Here is a 25,789-nt window from a genome sequence, read left to right on the forward strand (position 1 = left end):
CTTATGACTACATAAAGCAAACAGAAATAAGAATTTGCTGTATATACCTGAAAGGGCTTCTCTCCAGTATGAACCAGTTGATGCCGTTTTAGTTTTGAACTCTCAACAAAAGCCTTTCCACATTCTGCACATACGTGGACTCTAGGGCCATGGGTGTGCAGATGTTTTCTCATGGCAGAGTTATCCCTGAACATCTTTGTGCATCCCTTAAAGCAGAGAAAAAAACTTCATTATTTTTGCCTCAAATTCTTTTAACTATTCAAATCCTATTTAGAAGTTACTATCATCTTAGGAAAAAAATTAAATAAACCCCGCCCCAAACCAAAATGGCCAGTATAACATAAAACTTCCCTCAAAATGTCTGCTCACTTCTTCCAACCCACAACTCTTACATTACTTAAAAATATCAGTAAAACTTACTGGTTTCAAAAGCTTATGAACTTGCTTCTTCTAATGGGAAATGTGGTAAACATTTAAAAATAAAATATCAGAATGTTAAAAAAAAAAAAAAAAAAAAGGCTATCATGCAATAGAACCCTTTTACTTTACAAATGAGGAAACTGGGGCCCAGAAGGGAAGTGACTTGCTCAAGGTGACTTGGCTCTCATCTGTGGCCGAACTGGGACTAGAACCCAGGTCTCCTAATTCTCGATTTAGTCTACTTTCTTCATTTCTCCCAAATCTGCTGTCCACAAAAATATTAATAGAAAGTAGCACTGATAAAGAAATGGAGTTAAAAATGATGGCAGTCCACCACTACCTTTGGTGGGCCCCATAGTCTTTGGTGCAAGTATGGTCTGTCATTCTCCATCTCCTTACTTCCCTCTTTCTTCTCTCTTTGCCTCTTTCCCCTTCTTGACAGAGAAAGAAGCAAGAGGGTCTCCAAGGAATGGCAACTACAGAAGAAATTGATTCTGTGAGACACGAGGAACAGAGAGAAGCAAACAAACTGACTACCAATGCAATGCATGTTGAAGCTGATGGATATGTGGTGTTTTAGAAGCGTGTCAATAACAATTTCTTCTGCAGTTGTTGCCAAATAATGGAGTGGTTGGAAAAATGATAAAACAGCATGACAGAAGGACAGAATAAATAACTGTTAAAATAGTTTCCAGACAAAAAGGGTGGCATATGGTGAACAGAGTTGAGGTTAGGGGTTTGGAGGAACCAAAGCCATTTTATTTTGGTTGTTAAATAGCTATATTGTGAAATTAAGAGTTTTAAAAAAATCTTTGGAAGAAATGAGAGATGATAGAAACTTAGCACCACTATTTTCTGATCCCAACTTAATATATCGATTCAGTGAATTCAGACTGGCAAGCAAACTATGAATACTGTTTTAAAATACATGATTTTGTTGAAGCTAAATTACGCATCTTTATTCCCTATCTTGTGACTTCCTGGCCTTTTTGTTTACCTCATTCCCTTTACCAACTTCTGTGCCTGAGTCAAAATTCAGCTTTCTTCCTAGCAGTTTTAAAACGTTTAATTTGTACCATTTTCCTTTCCTACAGTAGCCATGAAAAAAATTGTTCATTGTTAATCAGATCTTTCATATTCGAATTAAGTTTGAAAACAAGTTCTATATATAAGAAATACATATGTACCTGGAAAAGTTATGAATCTGCTACTAACATACATATTTTTCTTCATTCCTGAGGCATGAATTTGAACTTAAGTTTTCAAAGGATAGGCCAGGAGGTAGTTAACTTTGAACAGGATTTACTGCAAGCTAGAAAGACTTTGATTACAGGCCAAGGGTGAGACTATTGTCTGTCCTATGAGACTAACCTAATAGAGAAGTTCATGCCAAGTGAATAAAGATTGTGATCAGTCACTGAAAATCATGAGCCTGGGAAAAACAAGTCCAGGGTCCCAGTAATTCATCGGAACTTTGAGGGAAAGATAGAATATTGCTTAGTGACATTTGAAAAATTTTCAAATATTGATAAAATGTTTGACAAAAACAATAAATGTAACAGTAATAATGGGACTAAGACCACAATACAGTCCCCTTTGACTAAAATGGCCTTTTAGGAAAAAAGAGCTATATCAAAAAGAGAATATCTAATTCAGAGATAAGTGGAATCTCCTTATTTTAAGAGTTTGAGGGACAAAGTGTTGTCAAGAGGAAGATGGAAAAACAATAATTTAAAAGAATAAACATTCTACAATGTAATGACAGTTATCACCAAACTCCCATAAATCCCCTAGCATTACTTACTTTATGAGGGCAAGCTATTGTTCGTGGAGCATCATCTTCTTTAATTTTTCTTGGCTTCATTCTTACAAAAGAGAGAGAGACAGGCATTTGCAGAAGTGGGTAGACTCAACTGAAATAAATCATATTCCCTGAAATGTTATCCTAATATAGAAATCATAGAGCTACCACATCTCAGAGTAGGAGAGCCTCAGAAGATGTCTACCTAACCTAGTCCAACCTGAACAAAAATCTTTAACAGCCCTGATAAAAACTCCAGAGCTAAATTAACTCACTACTACGGCAGCTCATTCTATTTTTTTCTTTAAAAAACAAAACAAAACAAAATGTAGTTTCTCATTTTGTTTTTGAATCAACAGAATTATAATTTTTCTTCCTACATGACTTTGTAGAAAAGATAATGACCATTTTCCACTCTACTCACCCCTCTTCCTAGGCCTTCTCTCTGAGTCCAAACCATTGTCAATTCCTTCATATGATCTCCATGAGATGGTATCTAGTCCCTTCACCAGCCTGGTTACACACTTTTGAACACTCACCAGATGGCTAATTGTAATAGGCATACTAATTCCAGTTAAGTCAAGCATTATAAAATAAGGCTTCATTGACTGATAATGGGTGTGATTTTTATCTCCTCCTGAGTTAAACTAAGATTATTATTACAGATAAACTGGATCAAAAATCTGAAATATTTTAAGCTAAGCATTCATATTGTAGACCAGAACAGAAAGAATCTAAGAGTTGTGTTGAAGAAATTCTCTCTAATTATGACTTGCCACTGTAAATCTCCGGTCAACAAGGAGAGAACCAAAAAAGAACCCAAAAGAAGTGTGGACTTTGGGGGAAAAAATGTTACAGGAACAAGTTATTTCCCACAGTGCTATCTATAGTTTACTGACAAAGTCTCTTTCCTTGTTAGTGCAAGTAATATTATTTCCATTTTTATATAAAGTTACAGAGATTCTGAGAAGGGAAGCAATTTGATAAAGTTACATGTTACATGTGCTTTCTATTCCATACACAGAGTACTATACTAATAAATAAAAGCCACAGTAGTAATGATACAGCAAGTTAAGGTTGGGCAATTTTGTAAAATACAAAACTGAACTTCCAAATCTTATCAACTGATACAATGAGGATTCTAATCTCCAAATAAGGTAAATAGAAACAAAGAGACCAAAGGATCACCATAGCCTCGTATAAGGGGCAGGTAGTAAGAACTCTCAGCTATTTGATGTAAGGCTGGTTACTAAATTATCCCCTGACTTACCTGGCATTTTCACTGACCTAAAATTTGGTCTTTTGGCAAGGATGTCAAAAAATTTTCCCTTTAATTTCTCCCTTAGGATCTATGTAGAGTAGAATGGAAAGAATTAGGTAAGTTCTTGGACTGAGCAGTCTAAACAACCCGGGTGGGGAACGTTACACTTTTTTTACCTTTTTTTTTTTTTTTTTTTTTTTTACCTTACAAATAGAGTAGATACAAGATGGTGTCTTTAAGAAATGGCTTAAAGTTTTGATAACAATTATCTCTATAATTAATGTTTCCTAAGTACAGTACTAGGCTTTGTTACATAATCAAGCTTCATAAATCTCTGGGTTTGGGTCTGTATCCACATCTAAAAAAATTAAGAAGGCTGTACAAGATTTTTGGTTACATTGCTCCACCTGGAGATTGGATACGGATTTGCTCCTAATTCTTAAAAAGCAGTGCAAATAGTTTTGAATTAAAAATACAATGATTTTTTTTCCTCAAATACAAACGGAACCTGAAATTTGGTAAAAGACAAATTTTAAAAGTTCCTGTTTTAATAAAGATTCCTTGCCTTTCTGAATTAGCAAAAATATCAAATATAAACATTTTATTTTTCAGTTTAGAAGAGTAAAATAGGCACATAGCATGGATATCAGAAGACTTTAACCAAGAGTCATTCCTTTTTAGTTAGCTTGAATGAATTTCAGTATGAAATACATTTAAAAATATAGCCTTAGATTCACATATAACTCTTACTTTTGAAGCATCATAGTAATAAAAAAAAAAAAATTCATTTTCTGAAAAAGGGCGATTTTTGGTTAAAATGCTGTCAGATTCAAAGCAAATAATTCAACTCAGAATATCTACTTTGCTTTCAAAGGTGTTTTTATGGATTCTTTCCTATTTAGAAAGCAATTAAAATTGAATACCAGACAACAGATTCTTGGTCTCATGAGAAATAATTGTCCAGAATTATCTGTAAGTACAAACCATTACTACTTAAAGACCTAAAGTCTAGACAGAAGAAACAAGGAAGCATAAAAGACATTTATTTAGTAGATTCGTAATCTGCTATATAAAATCAGGGGAGGGAAATCCAACCATCCGAATTAAACAAAACAAAACAAAAAACCCTCAAAATGGAACATTGAGAATTCCATGAAATAATGTTTGGGAAAGTCAGTTTCCTGAAAACACAGAGCTGCAAAAGGACCATCTTAGTGCCAGGGAAACGGAACTAATTTATACTACAAGTTTCTTCAGCAATGTTACAACATTGTGAGAAGGAATTTTAGAAGTTCAAGCCTGGGAAAGAAACAAGGAGTTAGTGGGAATATCACTATTCGATTATCTCCTGATTATGCCATCACATGCTATCATTAGTTTTAAGTCTCATTTTGCTTATTTTAGAGGACTAACAGGAATAATAGCGGAATATATAAGGAATCCAACTTTTTAAGCCACTGCAGACCTCCAAGAATGTGAAATGTATATAGAAGTACAATGGCTGCCTTTTGATTTAGTAAGTTTTGAATCACTAGAGATCTTCAAGCAAAGATAACAAGGCTGTCTGGTTGGGATGTCAAGTAATTCATGCTTCAGGTTATGTACTAGACTAGATTCAATCCAACAAAGCAACGATTAAGTGCCTATCAAAAGTAAGAAATCAATAATATAAAAGATAAAAATTAGTTTCTGCCTCAAGAAGCTTATATACTATTAAATTAGATGACTTCTATGAATCCTCTTAACCCTGAGATTCTATGAATATTATGGGGTCCAAGGCCAAAGCCCTTGTAGAGCTTGCCACTGATTTATGAAAAGAATGGCACTCCTTTTGCAGAAATATTTGTTACAAAGGGCCTAATGATCAAATTATTCCAGAAACCAGAATATGTAGTGAAACATAGCCTTAATTAATATATATATATTTTTACTAGAAAGCTATTCCTGTTCAAGATATACCAATTTAGTTCCTATTGGTCATAAACTTATCAACAAGCTACTTATTTAGATCATTTGACTATTTTCTTTTTGGCTCAAAGAAAATGAGTCTTAAGTATACAATCCCCCCTCAACTCCACTAAAATAAATAAATTAATAAACAAATAATAAAATAAAACACCAAAAGACAATTTTGGAACATGGGTAGTTTATGGAAAGCAACATAGTGTGCCAAAGCACAAAGGCACTACATAGCAGGTGGTAGAGATGGAGGATGGGGTGGAAAAGGAAGGTGGAATGGGGCTAAATAATTTTTTTTTTCTGACAGTTTTGCCTAAAAAGTGAAATTGTCTCAATGCTATTCTCTACCACTGATCAGATACCTTCATATGTCTCTATGAAGATATTACAGTAATTTAGAGCATTAGATTTAGAATTGATTCACCATTTTGTGCCTTAGTTTCCTCATTTGTAAAATGATAACATTTGTTCTACCTTCCCACAGATGATTTTAAAGAAAACCAATTTGTAAGATGTTATAGAAATGTAGGGATTACTGTTGTTCTCAGAAAAGGTCTCTCAAAACACCATTACTTTCCTCAGTCATGAATAGCACAGTTCCAAAAGCTGGTCATCTGCCATTACCAGCTGAGCTCTAAGGGTGACCCCGTGACTTAGAATCTAAAGCTCCAAGCAAGGAATGTTTATTCATCAATTTACCTGGATTAATTAGTAACTACTTTCTATACCCAAGACATTACCAACTTTTATGTATTTACTTATTGCTAATTTTTTGGGGGGTGGCTGAGGTAATTGGGGTTAAGTGACTTGCCTAGGGTCACACAGCTGGGAAGTGTCAAGTGTTTGAGACTAGATTTGAACTCAAGTCCTCCTGACTTCAGGGTGGGTGCTATCACTGCACCACCTAGTTGCCCCTACCAACTGTTTTAAAATGCATCTTGAGAATTCTAATATATAATTTAAATACTTACATGATTCCAACAAAAATTTATTAAGTTATTATCATAAGCAAATCCTACCTCCTACGGGAGATATGTACATCAGAAATATCATCATATACATACATCAGAAAGGAGACAGTTTACATCATAAGTGGAGAAGAACAGAAGGCAGAAAAACAAACAGGATACAGATATACAAAGAACTATTCCAAAATTTCCCAGAGGGGAAGATCACTTTTAACCAGGAGTATTAAGGAAGGTTCCATAAATCAACTAGAAAAATAGTAGCCTCTTACTGCTTCCCCGCCAAAATTAAAGGAAATGTTTTCAGATGTCTTTACAATGGATGAATTCTAAATTTGTTTTAAACCTATCTATTATCATAATGTGCAAGAAAAATATTTGTAGAATTCCAAACAAAAAAACCACATACACCTTAATACATACTATATTAGTGTTCTTCAATAGTATCTTGCTGCAAGGTACTTTATTTGATAATCACTGGTTAAGGTGAGTCAGCTCAACTTACCTGATGATGCTTGTAGAAGGGGACTCAAGGCACATATCACCATCACCATATGGTAATAACAATACTTTCTAAGTCCCCTAAGAATCAATTAGTCAAACCTTGGCTACCTATTCATTGGGGTGAGAGAAAATGCTCAAGTATATCACTAAATCACAGTAAAGGCTAACAGGTTCCATGATCAACTCTGAAGCCCAAATATCTTCTGACAATACTATGCCTTTTTGCCCCATGAAGCCAAGAGCTAAATTTAATTACCAACATGTATGTACCCTTAACACATTTACAAAGCACATAAGTTAGATTGTCTCATGATAATCCTTTAAGGTAGGTATAGCAAATTATCATCTTTACAAGTTCAGTGAGTATTAAGACTAGGTCCTGACTCTACATACAGTACTCTCTCCATACCCCAATTATTCCTAAATACCCTTTATGCAATATTTACAATTTGCAAAATGCTTTTACAGGTTATTTTGTCATTTGATCTTCACAACAACTCTAAGGTGTTATTGTTCTCATTTTATAGGTAAGGAAATTAATGCTGAGTAGTCATGTGATTAAGTCCAGGGTCACAAAGGCAGCTAGCATCTGGTTTATGGACCAAGAGCTCTCCTAAACCTTCATCAGTTACTGACCAAGATTCCTAGTCAGCTGTTTATGTTGTTAGGGATGAAGATATGTTTATTTACTGATATGACCCAAACACTACAGAATTTAATTTATGTCTTACTGGAGTACAGAATGATTGAATAAATCCCTAGAATCAATCAAGATAGAGGACTTACAACCTGAGACTCCTAAATCCTAGTGTATTCTACTTTCAAAATTCCAAATTAAATCAGCAGAGTTAATATGGTAAAGGCTTGATGGTTTGATTTCTATAAGGGATTAATTTATCTCCATTCTATGGCCTCTAAGGATCTAACATGCTGCCATACCATATTTTAAGCACACTTGCGTAAACTACATATAACTGACCACACTTTTGTTTTAAAAGTCTTCCATAAAATAATACTGTGACTAAGGCACAGTAAATAATCATGGCTGGCCAAACCTGAGAATATTTTCTAAATTAAAAAAGGTGGGGTGGGAGAGAGGGATGGGTTGAGGGGGGGGAAGGGGGGGAGAAGGAAGGACAGGACGATTCTTTCCACTTACCTAGCAAATTCAGCCAGTTGCTTAGGATCTGAGAGGTCAATGCCAGGTATTCCTCCAGGAGGAAGTTTCTTGCCTGTCATGTACTCAGAATAATCAGGAGGTGAATTCTCTCCAATGATCTGTTCTTCCACCACTGTCTCATGGTCAATATCTTTTTTATCATCTGAAACACATTATGAGATTACCCTAGGATTTATAACGATGTGTAGATTCAATGAAAACTGCTTTAACTTCTCAAAGTGAAAGCAACCAAGTAATCTAGACTTTAATAGAAATTCTTGTAGTTATCTCTCTCCTCTACTGAAACTGCATTACCTCCCCCCCCAATCAGATTTTCAATTTCTTTTTTTCTCCCCACTCCAACAGGATTTAAAAAATATCTGCCTCTTTTAATCCTGTTGTCCATTTCTTCTTCTCTTTAAAAATTCCCTTTAGTCCTACTGCTAAATCATCTTCTTGACCTTTTATATTAATAATGTATAAGCTTATATTACACATAAGGCACTGCAACACCGACTGTGTGGGATGTAAAGATCAGCAAAACAAAAATCCCTGCTCTCAAAAAGCTTATAGATACCCAGAGATGACTGGGAGTGGGGGAGAGTGAATAGGAATGATTGTATGTATGTGGGTATAGATACACAAACACAGACACACAAATATATACACACACACACAATGATAACAACTTAAACTATATTTTAGTCTATGAAAAACAATTCAGGCTTAAGGATGGAAAAGGAAGGTTTTCTTCTTCTTCCTTTTAACTACCATAATTCAATCCAGAATTATTAATTGCTTGTGGAATATCTCTCCAATTCAAATCCCTTTCCCTCCCCATTATTTCCTATGCCCAGTCACTAAGTCTTGGACAATTCTCTCTCATATTTTTCCTCTTCTTTCTGGAAAATAACTACAAGATCAAGTTCTACAAAAATATTTTCCTTAACAATCTTTAGAACAAAACAAAAAATGGTATATCCACTTCTCTCTTTTTTTAAAATAGGGACAAAGACTGGACCTGGGATTTCATCAATTATAGGGAACTACTGGTGAAAAAATTCATTTTGTCAATTTAGGTCAGTCAACAGCTTTTGAATTCAAGAAAGTAGACTAGACCATGACTTCTTAAACGTTTCCCACTTTTGACTTCTTTTCACCTGAGAAATTTTGATTTGGTTATATAGGTATATAAAATAGGTATACAAATCAAAATTTTACAGATAATAAAATCATACTTTTGCAATGAATGACCCTTCCCCCCAATTCAGTTACGGCACACAGGAACTGGACCCACAGTTTAAGAAGCTGGGGCCTAGAGCACTGAAAAGTTTAGTTACTTGCCCAGGGTCATATAGTCAGGATATTTCAAAGACAAGACTCAAATATCCTTGGTTTGGGGGTATTCTCTGTATCCATTAATTATCTATGATGCCTTTGTTTTAAAAGATTACCAAACAAAATCAATCTCCAAAGGCTCCCTACCTGGAGTGTGGCCCCATCCTATTTATCCAATCCAAAATGTCTTCTGCATCTTCCAAGGAGCTCTTGTATTTGGAATAAGTGGGAGGTTATGCCTGCTAATGTGGCATGTAACCACATTATATATCATGTTGGTCTTTTTCCTGATTACCCTCCTTTACAATACTTATTCATAAATTGATCTTTTCTGTTTCCAAACTTGCCCTTCCTAACTTCTCTTTTATTGTTGTTGCATTATCATCCTTATCCACCCAGGCCCTCAGTTATTTCTAACTTTTTCCTCTCCCTCCATTTAAATCCAATTGTGAAATCTCTTTCAAATCGTCTTTTGCATCCAACATTTCTCTATTGATTATAACAGTATCTTAAAAGCCTCCTCTTCCCTTCAAGTCTTACGTTAGTCAATACATCTTTCACATAGCTAACAAAATAATCTAATAATTTATGATTAGTAGAAACATCAATGATTTCGAAAAAAAATTTCACAATTCAGTCCGCCAATAAAAACGACCCAAAAATCTAGTTATAATCCATTTTTTTTTTTTTTAGCCTTCTCTTCATGTAATCTATAGGCCACCACAATACTGGTAACTGTGCCTTTATCTACACTTTTATGCTCCTTTTTCCTGAAATATTCTGCTCCCCGACAGAATTTCTTTCAAAGTCCTTAGCTTAAGAATAGTCTCAAAGCAAAGCAACTTTCCTCAATAGAAATGACACCCCTGAAATTACTGCACTGCATTTGACCTGGCTTATGCCCCTAAAAAATAAATTCAAAGAGCTTAAAGAGTAATCAATTTACACAGCACTTCAAGGTTTAGAAAGCTTTTACCTCAAAGGAGGAATAAAGGTATTATCCCCAGTTTACAGATAAGAAACATAGAGGCCAAGAAAGCTTAAGTTGAACAAAATTAAGTAAAAAACTCCTGATTGTAAACATACCTTTCCAAGTTCCCTTTATACTATGCTACATTGTTTATCATGTACAAGTTGGCTTATAGTAAATTCCCTAGTAATATTAGGTAATAGTTCAATATGCTACTTTTGGTGTCCCCTTCTTCCTTTTTTACTTCCATTCTAAGTAATGAAGCCAACTCATCTGTGTTATAAACATACATTTAATTATTTTAGTTCCTAATAAGTGTAACTGCAACTAACAAAAACAAAACAAAACAAAAAACAAACCAAAAAAACAAAGTGCATTCTTAACTCTAATCTTTGGGAAGAGCTCAAGTGTGGAGTAGAAAGGGCCAAGGCAATGGCTATTAACACTTACCTCTCCTCATATGGACTTATCTTTACTGTGGAATTTGAGAAAATGATAACCAATTTTTTTCAACTTTTTTTCACTTCCCTCCTCATATCTTCCTCCCCACCCTGCCCATTGGCTTACAGGACTCCCTCTAGAGAGTCTCTAACTAGAGACTAACTTTCACTAAAGAACCTATACACTACTGGAATAAAAAGAATAGTCAAGATAAACTTCAAATTATTTTCAGAATTTGTCAGGTAATCACTGTGACCATATGCTTCTAAAATAGAAGTAGACATGGAGATATATAGGAGAGGTCAATCAAAAGTGCATCACTAAAATATATATATATATAAAGAAATGGAGTAAAGGAAGACTAGCCACAAACACCTCAGAGTTTTCTCATGTATATGGTGAGGTAATAAATGCATAAATCTAGCTGTGCCACAGAACTTAGATCCAAATGAGGTTAAGTACTTTTTACAAACCATGAAACAATACATAGATATATAAACTAAGAAAACGACAAAAAAATAACCTACTAGGTTAGGGAAGGAATTGATTGGACATGTAATATAGGTACTGCATAACAAACTGGATTAAATAGCATTGATGTTTTTTATTTCATATTTCCTGACAAATCTTAAACAAAGGAACTAGCTGCCAAAGTAAAGAAATGAATTTTCAATAGGTATATAATAGGCTAGCACTATCTAAAATGGTTTAAACTCCAACTAGATGAAGGAACCATTACATTCATATTTCATATGGTCGGCCAAAAAATTTCCATTTCTTTTCTGTCCCATAATCCCCCCCCTTTCTTTCTAGTTCATAACTTCCGAAAGTGAAAATTAGATGTACTAATGAACTGTTAATGAACACAATATTTTGCATTTCCTATTAGAACGGAAGCAGAGGGGCAGCTAGGTGGTGAAGTGGATAGAGAACAGCCTTGAAACTATCTGTGTGACCCTGGGCAAGTCACTTAACCCCAATTGCCTCAGGGGAAAAAAAATTAAGTCGAAGGGAAGCAGAAAGCTGGGAAACATTTTTACAGTCACTATTTTTTATAAAGGCTTCATTTCTAAAATATACAGAGAAACAAGTCAAATTTGAAATACTTGAGATTCCCCAACTGACAGTCAAAGGATATGAACAGATGAAGAAATTAAAACCATTTATAGAAATAAGAAAAAAAAAATGCTCTAAATCTCTACTGATTATAGAGAAATGCAAATTAAAATAATTCTGGAGTACTGCTTCATACCTATCAAATTGGGTAAGATGACAGGAATAGGTAATGATAAATGCATTGTTGGTGGAGTTGTATGAAGCAATCCTATCTCTCTGGAGAATAATTTGGCCCAAAGAGCTATCAAACTGTGCATACCCTTTAAGCTAGCTGGGTTTGTATCTCAAAGAGGGAAAAGGAACCACATATGCAAAAATATTTAGAGCAGCCCTTTTTACAGTGGCAAGGAATTGGAAATTGAGTGAAAGCCTAACAAATGGGGAATGGCTGAATAGTATATGAATGTAATGGAATATTATTGTTCTATAAATAAAATGAGTAACTTGATTTCAGAAAAGCCTGAAAGACTTATATGAATTGATGCCAAGTTAAGTGAGCAGAACCAGGAGAACATTGTACACAGCAACAAGACCATGCAATGATCAATTCTGATTAAATTTAGGACTTTTATTTTCTTAGCAATGTGGTGATCCTAGACAATTCCAATAGATTTGGAGTAGAATGTCACCCGCATCCAAAGAACTATGAAGACTAAATGAGGATCAAAGTATACTATTTTTTCACCTTTTTCATGATTTTCCCTTTTTGATGCGATTTTCCTTTCATAACATGACGAATACAGAAATGTTTAAAATTATACATTTGTGCATGTTTTGAAAATAAAAAGCTTTAAAAAATGATTACACATCTTACAACCTCTATATCACTTGCTGTTTAGGGAAAAAGGAAGGATCTAATGAAAGGTGAATGTTTTAAACTATCCTTCCATATAATTGGAAAAATAAAATGCTGTGAAAAAAATTTTTTTTAAACATATCCTAATTTTGAGGAATTTATATTATTTTTAAGTTAAAAAAAAAAACAGGACATATTTTTAAGGTTTAATAAATCTGAATTAAAATGAAATGTTAATATCTATTGTCAGGTTAAAATAAGTACTTCTAAGGGCTATCAAACTCTAAAGCTATACAAATTCACAGAAAAATCAAATGGGAATGAATTGGGTTATTTGGTGATATGGGTGAATGGGATTTGATTGGAATCATTAGAAGGAACATAACCACAATGAAACCCACCACAAACTGATCTGAATATTTTAACACCTTTCTATATAATAGTAATGCCAAGGTTATAGATGAAAAATTCCTCTACCAAAAAAGTTTGTATTTACACCAATGCTAAAAACACAAATGGGATCCAAAAGACTGTTTTATAGATAGGGGAAATAAAGTGATTTACCTAATAAATTTCTTCAAACTATTAAGCAGGGCCAACATAGAAACTTTGTTTTTTATTTTTTTTTCCCCTGAGGCTGGGGTTAAGTGACTTGCCCAGGGTCATACAGCTAGGAAGTGTTAAGTGTCTGAGACCACATTTGAACTCAGGTTCTCCTAATTCAGGGCTAGTGCTCTATCTACTGGGCCACCTAGCTGCCCCCTAACATAGAAACTTTAGTATGGAATTCTGGATAAAATCTCCCTGGTACGGGAAGATGTTTTTATCAGCTAAAATTGAGTAGACATTACACAATTAAAACATGCTGGGCACAGTGCTAAAAACTGGCAAACTCTCAACAACTCTGGGTTTAAGGTTTATGTTCTAAAAGGTGAACTATATATACATAGCAAAAAACAAACCCTTGCATTGGAGGGGAGGGATGAAGGAAGAAGGGAAGAAAGGCCTCACACATCTCATGTAGTATTTGGTTTCTGAAATGAGCTAAGAGTTTCTAAAAGGTTAAGCCAAGGAAGGAGTTCATTATAAGCATGAGTGACAGCTTACACAAAGGCATAATGGTGTTTATAAAGAATAGTTTGTATGTAAAGGACAGGCAAGTAGTCTGTTCTGGCTAGATTGTAGGGTGATTGAAAGGGAATAATAATGTATATAACAAGCCTGCAAAGAGCGGCTTTGTATTTGATCCCAGAGGAAAAAGAAAATCATTGGAAATTCTTCAGCAGGAGTTTAAGATTATGCTCACAATACAACTTTTAAGAATCACTTTGCTGTCAGGGGCAACTACATGGAAGAGGAACCAAGTAGAAAAAAATAGGGAGAAAGATGAGAAATGCTATTGCAATAGTTTCCAGTTAATATATTTCTTCCTGACTAGTCAAGAAAATCTGTCTTGAAATCCTACTTCAAAAATTAAATGACAATGAGCAAATTACCTTTTCTAAACTCTAGGAGCACTAAAATAAGGATAACACCCACAGTAAGAAACAGTCATGGCACAGAGGAAGGAGAGTCACTAATAAAAAAGCCAGAAAGACGAATTCAAATGCTACTTATGATACCAACTTCTGTATAATTCTTTTTTTTTAAAGGGGTGGGTGGATTTATTTTTCAACAGCTTTTTAAGTCACTAAACTGCAGATTAGGTGCACTATTATTTCCTGACCTGGGAGTTTCCTGCAACAATGAAAGAACAGGTTGAAGCTTTATCTCTATTCTTAATACCGGCAGGAATTATGACAATGTGCAAATTACTTGGGACAAGCAATAATTTTGATAAAAGCTTCATTTTAATTTTTGCTGAGGCAATTGGGATTAAGTGACTAGCCAACTAGCTGCCCAAATGAAATTAGATTTCTCAGGTACTTTTTTTTTCTGAGACAATAGGGTTAGTGACTTGCCCAGGATCATATAGCTAGGAAGTGTTAAGTGTCTGAGACTAAATTTGAATTCAGTGCTGGTGCTCCATCCACTGTGTCACCTAGCTGCCCCTAAAGCTGTTGTTTCTTCTTCCTTTTTTTTTTTTGACAGCAACCATCACATTTACTGACATCAGGATGACTAAAATCATCTGATTTAATCATATGAATGTGGACTTTAATGTGGAACTGTCTAACTTTAATTAGTTTTTGGTTATTTGAATGCTAGATTCAGTGCTGTACACGTTTCACTGCACTCTTCTCTATTGTACTGTTAAAGGAAATGTGCAAAAGTTATTTAGTTCTTAAACAGTACACTTCAATGACAGTTAAGAGCTATTGTGGCAGCTGTTGGTATGAGGGAAGTCAAGGATTTCAAAAATATCACTCAAGCCCACAAATCAAATAGCATCTATCAGTTACACTGAAGCACAAAGCTTCAAAGTGTTTGGTCACACACCAAACACTGACAAACTTTATTGTTGCAAAAAAACTTGATCCTCAAAAAACAAAGACCTTCAAAGGAACTGTACAGATGGAACAGTTATTGATTCCTCTCTTGTATATTCTTGATTTCTTTAAGTTGGAAGAGCATTAAGAAGAGCAGTAATCAAACAACTGCAAGCCTCAGGAATGAAGAAAAAAATACTTGTAAAACAACACAAAGACGGGAATACCATAGAATGAAAAAAAAATTTAATCAACAAAACTCAAGTTTTTCATTCAAAGTTATAGTAAAACCATTGTCCAGAAGTTGTCTAGGTCAATGAACTTGCATCACTTTGTCATCTACAGACTAGAAAACATTCATATAAAAAATGTTTTGGGGAATTGTTATTCCAGTGAACCTCAAAGACTTATTCCTACTGAATGATAATCTGATAAATATATTGCTATATTCAGAAGCAGAGTTCATAAAGATGGAATATTACAACCCAACTTTATATCATGTGATGTGTGACATTTATCTGATAAGAGATGACATGTTTTGGTAACACTTTGTCCAAAATTAAAAAAATCTCATTATGAAGAATTAAATAATTAAATGATAATCTTGTGAGCTCAATGTAAAGGAATTTAATGCAGTAAAAGTATTAATGCAAAACACATTTTTTTTTTTTTTTTTAAAAAGATGTGTTGTTTGGGGTAGCTAGGTGGTACAGTAGATAGAGCACCAGCCCTTAAATCAAAGGATAGGAGTTTAACTTTGACCACAGACACTTAACACTTCCTAGCTGGGCAAGTCACCTAACCCCGATTGCCTCAGCACAAGAAAAAAAAGGCTTGCAAGTCAACAAAATTATTTTGCTTTGTCCCAGTTAATTTGTATATATTGCACCTTACAGGAACACATTGTAAGGATGTATAAAGTATTTTGTAAACTACAAAGCATTATATAAAAATAAGTCATTTTTTGAAACATTTTCTTTCAGCAACTGCTTCAGATATATCACCATCTCTATGAAAAGAAATTTCTATCCATCATTAAATCTTTTCTTAGTATTACCTTTCTATTCATAAAAAGATGAAGCAGTTATATCTATCTATATGCATTATTTTTCCCTTTCATTAAAAGTTATGAGCATCTTATAAATTGTAGTTAGCCCTGCTCTGGATTCCTTTTCTTTTGCAAGGGAGGACTGAATATGCATAGTCATTTAATGACTGTGGAATAATAAGCATCAATAAAACTTTAGAAAAGAAAAAAGTAAAAATTATTGAGGACAAGGTCTTTTATCTACTTGTGCTAACATTAAGTTCAGTTAATGGAATAGCAAGAGCTAGTTGTATGCCTAAAGTATTCTTATTTGATATTAAACCTTGAGTCTGTCAATCATTCACTTAAATATCAACGATAATTTGTACCTGTTGACAAAAGAATATTGGCTTTATTTATTAGACACTTAGTATGCTGCCCTGTTGGAAAATGATTTAAAATGCTATGTGAGCTATTTTTTCATTATGGATAGGAATAATTTCCCCAAATCCATATTAACATATAACATATAACAGAAGGAAGAACCCACAGAAGCACATGCTTTAGGGTAATACTCCATGCATGGAAGGGATCTAAAGAAGATCATCTAAATGAGATTCTTCACTTTACATATAAGAAAGACTCAAGGAAGCTAAGTAACTTATATAAGCTAAAACATATAGCATCAATATTTGAACCAGGTCTTATTTCACTAAACCATGCTAATAATCAATTATATAATTTTCTAAGCCACAATCAGAAACTTTAAGTCCTCTCCAACTCATCCTCATTCTGTTTCATTTGAAGTACTCAATTTCATTTTTAATGGGGTTGTATTATTCTTATGCTTTGAGAAACTTTGTTTCCTTTCAACTTGTTTTTTTATGTATTATTTTACCTTCTAGTTGCTGATTGCTAGCTAACTTCCCTTAATTGGACAACTGAGGTTAAGAAACTTTATCAGATTACCTTAATTCAAATTTAAAGTCCCCTTTAAAGACATTATTTATCTGTAATAAGTAACCTCATGAATTACTTCTAGGCACACACTAAGCAGTTATCTATTTTTATTAAGTAAACAATGAAAAAAAAAAATCACTGCAAAAAATTGTGTACGCAAACAAAATAAACTTCCACATTGGCTATGTCCAAAAATGCAAATTTCATTCTGCTTATTTATCTATCATCCTATCAGTAGGGAAGTAGCATTCTAATCCACAGGTCCTTTGGAATCACAGATGATCATTTCAATGAAATTTTTTGAATATTTCAAAATTATTTTTCACATTTTAAAAAATATTACAAAGTATTCTTCTGGTTCTTTACTGAATTCAAAATGAAGTTTAACATTTGACTGATTATAAAGATTTCTACATGCACTCTTATAAACAGTTATATGGTATGTTTTTTCCTATTGTACCTCCCCCACCAAGATGAAAACATAACAAAAATTATTCTCAATCCCTTTTGCCTAACTCCATTGACTTCTCCTGACATTTGTTTTTAGAGAATGCTTGCACTATCAATGGAATGCAAACATTGCAAAGAGTTTTTTCCTGGTTGCTTACTTGTATTTATCTTTATTTTCAATCTTTGTATTTCAAAAGTTTGTATGCATCTTCGATCTTTTCATTGAGAATGTCTTGGAAGTCACCTCATTGAAAATGGATCTTCAAGCTTCAGGATAATATTAAATTTTTCTGGTTAATTTATTCTTGGCAGTCAACTAGGTGGTGCATTAGAGAGAATGTTGGGCCCTGAGTCAGAAAGACCTAAGAACAAATCCAGGATCAGAAAACCCTTTAGCTGTATAACCCTGGGCAAGTCATTTAAAACTGTTTCCCTCAATTTCTCATTTGCAAATGGGAATAAACTATAGTCCGTGTATCTCCCAATATTGTTGTTAAAGATCAAATAATAATTGCAAAGCATTTAGTACAGGTGCCTGGCACAGAGTGCTATGTAAATGTGTTGCTATTATTATCATTCTATCTTTTGTCTTTTAAAATAATTTATTCCGTGCTCTCTGTTCTTTTACTGTGGTAACTGCTAAATCTTGCAAGATCTAGACTATAGTTGCTTAGTACTTGACATCTTTTTATCCTGGCTACTTACAATTTTAAAAAAATTCACCTGGAAAGCTCTGGATGTTGAGATTTCTTTCAAGAGGCTACAGGATTCTACTATTTTTATGGTTTCTAGAAACATACCTTGAGCTCTTTTTTTCTTTTGGTTCCAGCTTTTTTTAAGGTAATACAATGATTCTTAAATTACCTCTCTTTGAAGATCTGTTTTCCAAGTCAGGTGTTTTTGCTGTGAAGATACTTATTTTCTTCTATTACTATCATCCTTTTGACTTTATCATGTCTTAATGACTTAGAGAATAATCAACTTCAGTTTAGTTCACACTTAAATGTTCAAGGAATTTGTATTTGGATCAAGTTTTTGAACTTCTTATGTCAAGCTTTTGATTCTCACTCCCCCTCCCCCATCTCTCACTATCCTCACAATCTCTCATATATATATATATATATTCAAATTGGCCTTGTGGCCAAGTATATTTTTCTTGGGGATTTATATCACTTTTGCATGCTTGTGTGTGTGTTGGGAGAGGTGAGGAGGTGGGAGGAGAGATCAGGGGAATTTTTTTTCCAGTCATCTACTCTTGACAACTCTAGTATTGCTGACTTGAGATCTGACTCCAGTCCACTGTTACACAGTTCCTATCCTGGTCACTTGTCTAGTAGGTAGAATTTTAAGAGGACTCACACTGTAGAATTCTTGATTGCTATTCAATTTGATATTCTTTTTTAGAATTGTACTAAAATGGTATTAGTTGAAGAGTATAATGGATTTAAGCTTTCTATACAACTTCTTCCTGCCTACGCATCTTGGCTAGTCTACTACAGTAAGGCCCAAAGAGTATTACTACTTGTGATGACCTTGTGATAAGTCATTTTTACTTCTCCTACCATAGCTTAGTTTATAGACCATGTTTGACAAACTTGGGATAGAATAGATAAGTTTTCCTTTTTCAGTCTATCAACAACCATTAAAAAGGCATTATGAATCTGGCATTTGACTTCTCCCAAAAGACAAAGGATAAGAATTCAAATTTTTTGATGGCAAATGGAAAAGGGTAATAAATATAAAGATAAGGGCAGCTCACATTTTATACAATACTTTTTGGTCTACAAAACACTTGCCTAAATAACAAAAACCATTATCTTTGTTTTACATACTTGCTCAAAATTCCATCATGGGGTATGTTTGAAGTCAGTACTTCAACCAAACATTGACTCCAATCTATCTTGCTTTTACCATAGCACACTGTGGACATAAATATCCTTGTCCTGCTGGAACCAGACCAGTGTGTTTAAATGAATATATCCTCACATTTAGTGGAAAATCATTCAGATCACTTTTGATTCAACACAACGAAGAGAATAGAACATATATAGAGTCCCTTTAATAATGTTGCTATATTTCACGAACTCATCTGCACTGTTACATTTTTGAGATTGATGGATGCATTGGGGGTTAACTCCCTTAATGGCCTGTAGCATTGAACAATGTGTTCTCTGAAGCTGGCATCAGCAATAGCTTGTTATAATCTATGGCCAAACTACCAATGGTCAGTTAAATTACTGAAAAGGAAGTAGGACAAATAAAGTAGGGATAAATTGACAATCCATTTCTAATCTTAATATTTTTATATTAACCATATATACATACTTTCCCACATTGTATTTACTCCCTTCTATTTCCTCAGCTAACACCCTCATTTTAAACTAAAAACTCCAGAATTATACCTTTCTCTTACACAAACATATGGCCTAAAACAAAAAGTGGAATATAACTCACCTACTTAGACATCTTTAATGACGGCTCTCTAGCTCGCCACCTCTAACACAATAAAAGCACACCTATATCTCAGGCATATTCAAAACCTTAAGAAACCTGCTCAGTTCCCAAATAGCTTTCTAGCCTTATTTCTTCATACATACTATGTTATTCTCTAATGAAACTGGAGCTGCTTATTTTTCTCTATTCTTATCCTCTCTAATTCTCATGAGTATAAAGTATACAAACATTTGAAATAGGGTTCTTCTATTTATTGTTTAGTCTCAAATAAATCAAGATAATTTTTTTGGAAGGGGGGCATGTTTTGATGCAATTTTTAATTTTGCACCACTCTTAGTTCACATCACCTTCTCATCTCCCTTATAAATTAGTTTTTAAGAAAATCAACTTAACAATTACACCTGCCTCATTATGCTCTGCTGGTCTATTGCAAGTAAGTGGCACAGTGGCTACAGTACAAGACTTGAAGTCAAAAGACATCTTCATGAATTCAAAATTGGCCTCAGACACTTACTAGCTGTGTGACCCTGAGCAAAAAATGGCACTTCGCCATGCTAAGACTCAGTTCCTGTAAAATAAGCTATAGAAGAACTCTTTCCCAAAGCATGTTCACTTCCAAATGTCTATTTTCTTTTGACCAAGAGATCTCATTACTAACAGTATTAAGCCAAGGAGATTAAAGATAAAAACTGTAATATCAATATTGAGGTTTTTTTGCTGTAGGGAAAAAAAAAAAAAAGAAACAAAGCAGATGCCCATCAAGTGAGAAATGGTTAAATAAACTGTTGTACACAAATGTAACAGACAATTACTGAAGTGACAGATGCAATGTACATGAAAGAACACAGAAGTAGGGGAAGACTATATAAACTGATGCAAAGTGAAGTAAAAGTAGAAACGAGAACAAAAAATATCTCAAAAGTGTAAATGGAAGAGCTAATAGCAAATAAATAAATAAAACCAAGTTCTCAAAGTATGACAATGCTTCCCTCCTTTCTTCGAAAAAGTGCTTGTATGGGAGTTTACATATGTGGAATACTTCACATATGCTGAACCTAGTATGTTCTTTAATTTAAGGGAAGGCATTTAGAGAAATGAATATATTATTCAAATCTTTGCAATCTTGGCTCAATTCTGGTGTCAACCTCTCTCCAAAAATCTTCCCTATTCCACTTCTGGTAGGAATGATCTTTCTCTCCTTTAATGAATCTCTTATAATACTGCCATTCTATTTGTAATTGTCAGAGGATTGTAAATGCTTTGAGAACAGCAATTATACATTTCTTTTGATAAAATTTTAACTGAATTTTGTTCATGTAACCTCATGCCCCTAATCAAAAAAATTAGATTTTGATAAAGAGAAAAGGTAATCTCCTTGGAGAATTCTTTGCTGACAATCACTAAATAGCAGTCTTTCCTCTGAAATCCTTTAGCACTTCCAGGCTGCACTACTTGGCAAAGGGAAACTCTACTCTTGGTCCCTATGTTTGCCCTATATTAAAAGTTATTTTCATGAGGACATGGTTCATTTAGGGTAGGAAATTCCTGTGTGAAGACTCCAAATAGCTAGAGAAAACTTGTCTATAACAATACTATAATAGGGAATTGCATGGGACACTTCATTCAATAACTATTTCATAAAAGCCTATTTTATGTGCAAAGCTGAAGATACAAAGATAAATGAACACAGTCCCTTTCTCCAAGGAACTCACATTCTATGTACTGGGTAAAAATGTGCAATTAAACCAATATCCCGCCCCCCCCCCAAAAAAAAAGTAGAGGAGTTCCAAAAGATCTCTGGTAAAAGTTACACTTATTTGCTGAGCTTTGAAGCAAACTAGTGATTCCATGAGGCAGAGGTGAGGGGCTGTTACATGCCAAGCCTAGGGGAACAGTTTGTGCAAAGACACAAACCAAGAGATGGATAGGGAAAAGTAGGTCAATTTGGCTGAATCATAGAGTATTCAAGTATGATGTGAAATTAACCCAGAAAGATAGGTTAGAGCAAGATTGTAAAGGGCTTTAAATGCCTGACAAATCTTTAAAAAGTCTTTAAAAAAAAAAAAAAAAAAAAAAAAAAAAAAGGAGGGGTGGGTGGGGGGAGAACAGCAACTAAATCAACTTTAACAGGAAGTATGTACATGTATGTTTCTGGCTGTCTTTTTTCTTAAAAAACAAAACAAATTTAGCCTTTGGGTCAAGTATAGATTGGAGAAAAGGGAGACTCAATACACAGATTATTGCTTCAGGTGAAAGTTGACAAGGGCTTGAATCTGAATGGCAGATGTATGAATGAAGAGGATAGATGCAAGAGATGCTATGTAAGTAGAATTGATAAAATGATGTGGGGATTGGAGAAACTGAAGAGTTAAAGATGACTAAAAGATTGTAAAGTTGGGTGATTCTGGAAAAGATGGTCTCAACAAAAAGAGGATTAGGCATGGAAAGCATGGAGGAAGAAGAAAATGAGGTTAAATGACTTGCTTATGGGCAGATTGTCAGTATGTGTTAGAACTAGAATTTGAATTCAGTCGGATCTTTATGACTCCAACACTAGTCCTCTTTCTTCTATTCTAAACACCTCTCACTTGAAGAAAATTCTCACAATAGCTGAATATTCTGTTAAATTTCAGAATATTCAAGTGCAAATAGTTTTTCCAATATGGTCTAAAATCCAGGATATGTAAGAAAAACAAAAGGATATGAAAACCATTCTCAAAGAAGAACTATAAACTATAACCATATAAAGATTATTCCCTATCATTAGTAAGAGAAATGCAAATATGAGGTTTCATCTCAATACAGAAAATTGTCAAAGACAACAATGAATAGAAACAAGTAATGTTGAATGGCCTGTAAAAACAGAGGGCAAGTAACAGTTGACAGAGTTGTTAATCTGTCCAAATCATTCTGGAAAGCAATGTGAAATTAACCTAAAAAAATTACTAACATGTTTATCAATTGGGGAATGGTTAAACCAAATGCAATGGGATTATGATGGATTATTATTGTGGCATAAGAAATAATGAATATGAAAATTTAGAGATGTTTGGCCAGACCTATATGAACTAATCAGAGTGAAACTAGATGGCTTTTAAGATCCCTTAGAGATCTAGATGTATGATCCTCCATAATATAATGAAATAAGAACCAGGAAAATAATATACACAATGATAATATAAATGAAAAGAACAAAAAAGCTGAAACTGCTGGATAATCAGCTTGGCCCCCCCCCAAAGAGGAAATTTACCTCCCTTCTCCTTCTTGGTAAAGGTGGGGGAGACTAAAGCTTACATGTTACACATTTTAATTTGATTACTGGTTAATATTTTGCTGAACTGTTTTCCCCCTTCCCCTTTATTCTTTGTTTCAAGGATTAGCTGGTAGGAAAGAAGAATATATTTGGAAACAAGGTGATGTAAAAACAAAAGACATCAATAAAAAAAATTTTAAACATGCAAACAAATACAAAACCCAATTTTAAAATCAAGCAATTTTTGGATTACCTTAATTTTTCTTTCTATTAATGAACTGACAACACTCTTATAAAGACACAATCTATTAATGTTAAAACTACCTGTGTGGTTTCTGGTATGTATATTTATTAACCCTTGTATTGTTAACATTACCTTTTTGAGTTTTTCTCTCTCAGAACTTATCTATTTGGAGAGACAGAGAGAGAATATATTTTCTCTGTCTTTGCATCTCCCACAGTGGCTAACAGTGCCATGCAGCAAAAAACTAAAGATGTTCTATATAATCATCAACTGATGTTTATAAACATTAAAGACAATGTCTAATTTAAGTCTTATCTTACACTAGTAACTTGAAAACAAATTACTGTGGCAAATGTTTTGTGACAAACTAATGCAGCAAAATTTCTAAAAGCTATGCTAACAGCTGAAACAAGATTTTTAATCTTTTTTGAACAAATTGAAAGAGAATAAAATACTGTATTTCTGTCCTTACTAGCTAATACAAGGCAAAATGTGTTAAGTGTGTAGGAAAGATCACTTCTAGCTATAGACAGGGGGAGGGGGAAGGTGGGTAGAGAAAACAAGAAAGACTTCACGGAAGGAGTTGACAACCAGACCTGAGTCTTGAAGGAAGAGAAGGATTTCAGCAGACGGAGATGTGGAGGGAGTCTGTTCCAGGCATGGGGTATGGCCTGTGCAAATGAAGAGGTGGAAAAGGGCAAGATGAGACCATGAAATGGCTGTTAGTCCAGTTTGGCTGGAACATAGAGAACATGAAGAATAATAGTGTGATATAAGGCTAGAAACTAAGCGTGGGGCCATTTTATGGTGCACTGTGAGACTAGCATAAAATGTTTACATTTTATCCTAAAGGCGACAAGGAGCCACTGAACAGATTTTAGTAGGGGAGTATAGCAATCAGGTCTACACATTAGAAACACTACTTTGGTAGGGATCTAAGATAAGGATTGAAAAGGTTGGGGAGACTTGTAAGGATATTATAATAGACCAGGCAAAAAGGACTGCTCAGTTCTGAAGGTCACATCTTAACAATGATTAAGTTGCAGAGCATTTAAAAAAAGGTAACTTAAATGGTAAAGGCTTTCAAGAATGTTACATAAGGATTATTAGCTGAAGGAACTGGGGATACTTAGCCAGGAGATGAGAAGTTTCAGGGGGAATATAATTATCTTCAAGTGTGTGAGGAGCTATATTGCTGAAGAGGGATTAGACTTATTTCTGCTTGGACCCAGAGGGCAGAAACTCCAAGCAATTAGATTAGATGTAAAGAAAAGCATCCAATAATTAGAAATATTGTCAAGTGTAACTGGATTGCTTTGGAATATAACAGGTTCTCTTTCACTACATGTGTTTTAATCCCTCAGTTGTTAGTACTGCCATCAATTAAAATCATTTGCTCCTCCTGGGGCAGGGGACAGCTTTATCTGTCTCCAGAAACTAACAAAGTGCTTTGAGGTATCAATTAAGTTCTTGCTGAATGATATAAAAAAGGTGGGATGAGCATACTGGTCAAATATATTGTGAAGGAGATCCCTGTTAAGGTAAGGATAGGACTTTTAGAAAACCTTCTGAGGTCTTTTACAATTGGTCTATGAAAGAGTGAGCCCTGGTTCCCAGCTGAAAATTCTTTCCTCGGTCCTCTTTTTTGTACTTGTCATTTTCCCTTATATTATGGTGACCTATATACACCCTCTCTCCTACTCCCATGAAATTACAAAATATTTGAAAGGAGGATCTTTGTATTCCTAGCAATAACCAATTCTTGTACGATATATATTAAATTAAATTAATGGGGGGAGGAGACAGCTAGATGGCAAATACATAGAATACCAGCCTTGAAGTCAGGAGGACCCGAGTTCAAATCTGGCCTCAGACCCGTCCTAGATGTGTGACCCTGGGCAAGTCACTTAATCCCAACTGCCTCAGCAAAAATAAATAATAAACTGATTAATAAATTAAAATAATGGAATTTATAGGAACAAAAGTAAGTTTTTGCATTAATCATTTAATTGCCCCCCCTTTTTTAGTGACCAAGGACACATTATAACATTCAAGTCAAATCACCCAAAAAAAAAAAAAAAAAAAAAAAAAAAAAAAAAAAAAAAAAAAAAAAAAAAAAAAAAAGTCAGAAGCTGGGCAACAGAGTGAGATCAGAAGGCATGACTCTGCTTATCAAGTTGAATAAAATAGTTTCTAGTTTTCTCACCTGTAGTTAAATGGACTTGTATATGTGCTCTCCCAG

At 34.2% G+C, this 25,789-nt stretch overlaps 1 protein-coding gene across 2 annotated transcripts in view; it reads right to left on the minus strand.

Moving 5' to 3' along the window:
- The window catches only part of YY1 (YY1 transcription factor), a 42,211-nt gene that overhangs the window by 8,445 nt on the left and 7,977 nt on the right, over positions 1-25,789 (minus strand). Inside the window, exons 2-5 of one of the 2 annotated variants that reach the window (XM_074291294.1) lie at positions 24,144-24,218; positions 8,070-8,232; positions 2,225-2,285; positions 48-206 (exon numbers count right to left, since the gene is read on the minus strand). In XM_074291294.1, the coding sequence (XP_074147395.1) occupies positions 48-206; positions 2,225-2,285; positions 8,070-8,232; positions 24,144-24,218 (458 nt within the window). The remainder of the gene's footprint in view (positions 1-47; positions 207-2,224; positions 2,286-8,069; positions 8,233-24,143; positions 24,219-25,789) is intronic. The other variant, XM_074291295.1, reaches the window with a different exon arrangement.

Source organism: Sminthopsis crassicaudata, chromosome 2, assembly GCF_048593235.1.
Source record: "Sminthopsis crassicaudata isolate SCR6 chromosome 2, ASM4859323v1, whole genome shotgun sequence".
Classification (NCBI taxonomy): Eukaryota; Metazoa; Chordata; class Mammalia; order Dasyuromorphia; family Dasyuridae; genus Sminthopsis; species Sminthopsis crassicaudata.